Below are 5,523 nucleotides of genomic sequence, written 5' to 3'. Positions count from 1 at the left end.
GATGTCTACTGTGGAGGTTGCTTCATGCTTGACATGTCAGAGAGGATGCCTGCTGCATTTGTTTCCAAGAGTACAGCAGTGTTCCAGATTTTAAAATTTATGGGGATCCTAATTTTTCCTTTCCGTAAGTTGTTTGCTTCTGACTAATTAGCTCTTGATCACGTCTTTCACGTTTGCTGCTTGGATTTTTTTCCTTCTGCCAGATCCCTTTTTCCTATCTTCATGATCTTCTTCCCTTTTATCTCAAAAGTCTGTATTATGGCAGTATGTTGCATTTTGTAGTACGAGTCGGAAATGTGATGTTTGAGGTCCTGTTTGTTTTGCACTCTTGATTGATGCATTTTGTAGTACGAGTCGGAAATGTGATGTAGACGATGTTAATAATGTGATAGTGCAGGGATATCAGCTGACCAAACACCCCTGTTGTCAGAATGCATTCAAGTCACTAAAAGATACTATGGTTAAAGTTCCTGTCCTTTACAAGTTTAAGAAGGATAGGATGTTTACTGAAGAATGACACGGTTGTGTTTTGCATTACCAGTTTCTCTTATGCAATATTGTGCTTCTTTTTGCTGTAAATTGCTATTTTACTCATGTTATTTTTAAGTTCAAACTGTAGCTCTGATGTTCTGAATATTGGTGTTTTACTATCTCAGGGATGGATGCGTACTTTCACTTGTCTCAGCTTGGTGATTCACAGGAGCCGTTGCCTTGAGTTTGGGACTATGATTAAAACTTTAAACTCCCATGCAGCTGCATAGCTTCATTAAATACAAGTTTGCAGCACAAGGAACATAGTGCTGTTTGTTCAGATGTACTTCAATTGTGATTCCGATACACTTACCATCAGAAATAATTATGTCTAGGTGAATGAAGACAACTGAGATTCTTGCAATTTTACAGAAGCGCTCCATAGTTGAGTGCTAAATCTGATGCTAATCATTTATGAACTTAACAGGCTTTTGATGTAGTAGGTTGTGGCACGGAGCGCTAAATCTGATGCTAATCATTTATGAACTTAACAGGCTTTTGATGTAGTAGGTTGTGGCACTCCACAGGCTCCATGTGTTGGAGCTCGTTGACTATTGTCCATGCCTCGCTCTTTTATTCTTTTGAGATAGTAACAATAATACGGTAGAGTTATTTTGATAATTATGTAAAACTGAATGTGTGTTTGGATTGAGATAATTTCGAAAAAAAATAATTTATTTCACAAATTTCAGTTATCTTTTTATTTTTTCAATCACCTTTTTATTTCATATATATCACATAATAAAAAGTACTATAGTAATTATCTAAAATAAATTATCCAAATAAACTCTTATCCAAACAAACTTGCCTCATCAATCATATCCGTTGAGGTCGTGATTTTCTTTAAAAAGTGAACAACTCATCTTGAGAATTAAGTCTACTCAATGTTGTATCCTGAGTCTCACTTCCCATGAATGCACATAATGATGAATCAACATAACATCTGATCCCAGAAAGAAACCCGTAACTGGATTGGCAAATACCAAAATAAGCTAGGCATGAAAATATGACACTTTGCATCTCATCAGTCGGCCAAAACCAATGCGAATTCTACAAGGGATGTAGCGATATAATCTATCAAAATTTCGTACAAGTTTGTTTTCTCTTCCTTTCCACATAAATGACGGGAGCTGAATAGTTCTTCACTTTCTAGATGAATAAAAACTCAATCAATGCCTTCTTTGCTTAGCACGCTTCATGGACTTCCGTCCTCTTATTTTCCACTTGTCAAACCCAGCAGGTCGATTTTGCTCTTCAATCTCTTGAACCTTGCGCTTCCTGAAAAATGTTGTCAGGTTAAAAAGAATAGAAAAATCGCCATAAAAGACCGAAACAAAAGGAGGATGGCAACTGGTCTGCAGAACTTAGCTGGGCATTTATGAAATAACTAGTCTCTTGGTCTCTTAATCATTCAAAACAAAACCACTACAGACGTTCCTTGGTTAGCAGCAACAGTGCCCAAGGACAGTGGCCAGTGTAGATTTAGCGTACGATTGTTACCAACAATAATAATCCAGACAAGAAAGCATGATGTGTAATGGCATAGATAGTGTGTTTATTCCTTCCATACCTGTACTGTGCAAGGTTAGAATCAGAGAGTAGCTCATCAGCAAGGGTAGCCTTCCTCTCCTTCTTGGTAAGTCTACCCGCGTAGAATTCTGAAGCAGACTCTATTACAGTCCCCACCTGATCAAATATAGGATGGGCTCAATTATAGATGTTCCTTGACAAGTACTAGTACAATTATAGGGCGTCCAGGACCAGGAGGTACATATATCTATACTATTAGACCGCATATCCACACTATAGTCGATAGAATATCCTATAATACCCCTTTTAATATAATCCTAGATGAAAAAACAATGACAAGGTAGTTGGACAGTGTATGCAAATGTGCAGTAAGGAAAAGATGAACGGGCCTCATTATAGACATGCCTGAAAATATTTGGGCAGAGTTTTTGATCTTGAGTCACCCTTCTTGTAGTGTCTCTTGGGATCCATGGCACTCCTTAACTGAAACCACAAACAAGTAGCCTTTTACACGCATTTCAATATAATTACTAGGGAAAAAAGAAGCGTTTTAACATTCCTCTGAAACATTAAATCCACTTGCAGCTATTTGCAGAGTCAATAAAAACAATTAAACCATTAGCAGAAGTAGACAAAGAAAATAACAGGAAAGAGATTTTAGACACACTGACTTGAGAACAATATGAGAATTAGCTGACAGTTTTCAAATGCATTAGGTCAAAATCAAGATGTTGTCATATGTTCAGACAACAAAACAAGATGCAGCAGTGATGCTCCGTGATTTCACTGTTCTTTCGTGAAAGACATGATCTCATTTTGGAATATTAAACATCAATATAGGTCTTCGTCTGCATTGTGCCATTTATTTGTGAAAGAGTAAAGTGGAAGGAGAACAAGGTGTTGAATGAAGGGCGAAGAAGCAAGAGAAGAGGAAGAAGAAGCTGGGAAGAAGATGTCAAGAGACCTAAGTTTTTTATGAACCTAAAACTAAGAGCGAACAACTTTTCATGTTGGTAGATGTTGACACTTGCACTAATGAGATGTAAAAAAGATTGAAGCAAAGACATGTTCTTCTCCCTTTAGGTCAGGCATCCGACAGGAGCCAAAAGGAGGAACTTTTTTTTTTTTTGGGTCCATGGTAGAAGAAAAAAACTGCTGCTAGGATGTAGTTGTATGAGTTTGTAGGAAAGCAACAAAAAATTGGTAGTTGCACCTGAAGATAGAGAGAAAATGGATGGAGTTGGAACTTGGACGATGGGGTGGGAATTGGGATTCCTTGCTTTTCCTCTTATTGGGATTCCTTGCTATTCCTCTTTCTTTCTCATTTGCGAGTGGGAAAAAAGAAAACTTTCTAATTTACGAGTAAAAGAAAAAGCAGGAAGGATAATTAAAAAGGAAGGGAAGGAGGCAAAGGGTGAAAGTACCTTCAAGAGGTGGAGGTCTTTCTTTAACTCGGGAGTGAGAGTTGGAGCAGGCATGTCAAACCTAATTCAGGAATCAAAATCACCAACTCAGTCACACAAACCAATACCGATAAAAATAACAATAATAACAGTAAGAAGTGACGCTCACTCTGGGTAAAATCCTAATTGTTCAAAATTGAGATATTCACAAAACAAATAAATACGTACCAGTACGATTTAGTCATATAGGAGTTAAAAGAAAAGAAAGAAGAGGGTAATGGACTGATGGGGATGGGGGTTACCAATGCTTGCCAGCAGTTTGTTGGAGTTGTTTCCTGAGCAATTTATTGAGCTTTTTGGGGTCGTTAGGCGGAACATAGAGCCCATCTATGAGGTGTCGCGCCCCATTTTTTGATAAATAAATAAATGGTTCAATTTGTGATTTTGAAAATGAATTGTGATTTAAAAGAAAAATGGGTCTAAATGGGGGTTTGAGAATGCGACGATTTGACCCAAAATTATAGTTTAAAAAGGGTTTTTGAAATAAAAATTGGAGTCGTCACTTGGTAATGAGTTAAGGTGTACCAAGTCACAAAAAAATGAATTTTTAAAGAAAAAATAGGAAAAAGTAGTAAGAAACCCCTTTTAAACGACTCCTAGTCCACGTAAACCAACGGAAAAGGTTCGGGAGTCACATTTGACGAAGGGGAAGGCAAGGATAGAAATCCAAGGCACCCCTTCGACCTAGCCAAGGCTAGTTGCGTGATTTAATCAAAGATTTTCTTGTTTTAACCAAAGAATTTATTACATTTGGATGCACTACATGAATGCAAACCCTAGACCTAGGGGTATTGGGGGAAATTTCTCTTCAAAGGTTGAGTGGTGCCAATCACATTAATTGTGAAGCCCAATAACGATCCTTTGAAGAAGTCACGAATAATGCGAGTGGGATGCAAATGAATGGAATGCATGTATGCAATGTGAGGACATGAGTTTGAAAAAGTAATAAAAAACAATAAATATGTAAATGAAAATGTGCACGTGAGTGGGCAAGGTCCGGTATGTGAAATGATAATATGAAGTGCATGTGTGCAAGTGATGATAAAAGTGTTCGTGTGCAAATGAAGAAACATAAAGGTGCACGTGTGCAAAATGGGAAGAAAAATGAAAGTGTGATGAGGGTATAATAATGGTAGAGTGGATTTAAAAATGCATGAGCCTAAGGAATTCATGCATATTGGGTACGGGGAGACCTAAATCGTGACTCAATTTGCCCTTTTATAGAGGGAATACAAGCGTGCTACGGCTTAGAAAAAGCCACACTCGTCTATATCCCATATTTAAGGGGACTCTCAAGCAAATGAACCCTATAACTAGCATGAAATGCAAAAATCCTAAAATGGAGGGAAAAGGGGTTCGAGGGGCATACAAAATGATAAAACTAAAAAGAATGCATGACATGTAATGAACATGCAAACATGTACTAACGAGGGGAAATCCCTAAGGGTCTAGCGTTGGACTAGCCCATTCTATGAATTCCGACTAGCGTTGGACTAGCGGAAACGTACATTCATCCATCACATTCATTCATGGCTATGGAAAGCGAGTAGACATGCCAAACACTCATAAACACATAGCACATAACATTTAGCATGCTCGACTAGATGCAAGGCCCTAACAAAGCAAATTAACACGTAGCAACTAAGCATGCAAGACACATAAGACAATTAAAACCCTAACTATTACATTTGCTAGCTAGGCACATGACTTCGATAGGTCTTCATTGAATGCTCCTCCAAACCCTATCTATTACATTAGGGAGACCTTACTACAATCTAAAAGGGGGAAAAGGAATAAAATAACTAAATCCCTAACTATTACAAGCCAAGAGGTGTACACATACCCCATAAAGAATAACTTAAATAAAAAGCAAAAGTGAATGAAGTAAATGAAAGGAATTAAAGAAAAACAAAGGAAGCAAGTAGACATGCAATTTTCACGTAGCACGTTGGATCACATAGGAAAAATAACTCAAGAATATAGAAGTTACCTCCCTTGC

The 5,523-nt window shown here is 37.6% G+C and overlaps 1 protein-coding gene across 1 annotated transcript; it reads right to left on the bottom strand.

Moving 5' to 3' along the window:
- Positions 1-1,663: 1,663 nt before the first annotated feature.
- Positions 1,664-3,854, bottom strand: LOC113735786 (rRNA-processing protein fcf2-like). Its single transcript, XM_027262772.2, has 5 exons — positions 3,767-3,854; positions 3,486-3,546; positions 2,467-2,544; positions 2,102-2,217; positions 1,664-1,809 (listed from the first exon to the last, which is right to left on the bottom strand). The coding sequence occupies exons 2-5, from the start codon at positions 3,537-3,539 to the stop codon at positions 1,701-1,703; spliced, it is 357 nt and encodes a 118-aa protein (XP_027118573.2). The 5' UTR covers positions 3,540-3,546; positions 3,767-3,854; the 3' UTR covers positions 1,664-1,700.
- Between the last annotated feature and the right edge of the window lie 1,669 nt (positions 3,855-5,523).

This window comes from Coffea arabica, chromosome 3c (genome assembly GCF_036785885.1).
Source record: "Coffea arabica cultivar ET-39 chromosome 3c, Coffea Arabica ET-39 HiFi, whole genome shotgun sequence".
Classification (NCBI taxonomy): Eukaryota; Viridiplantae; Streptophyta; class Magnoliopsida; order Gentianales; family Rubiaceae; genus Coffea; species Coffea arabica.
The sequence above is the reverse complement of the archived record's forward strand: the minus strand, read 5'-3'. Positions and strand labels throughout refer to the sequence as shown.

Coding starts and splice junctions, on each gene's coding strand:
- LOC113735786 (XM_027262772.2), bottom strand. CDS start 3,539: ATGCCTGCTCCAACTCTCACTCCCGAGTTAAAGAAAGACCTCCACCTC. Junction 2,545..3,485: donor AAGACCTCCACCTCTTGAAG/GTACTTTCACCC, acceptor TTGTGGTTTCAG/TTAAGGAGTGCCATGGATCC. Junction 1,810..2,101: donor TCTAACCTTGCACAGTACAG/GTATGGAAGGAA, acceptor AACATTTTTCAG/GAAGCGCAAGGTTCAAGAGA.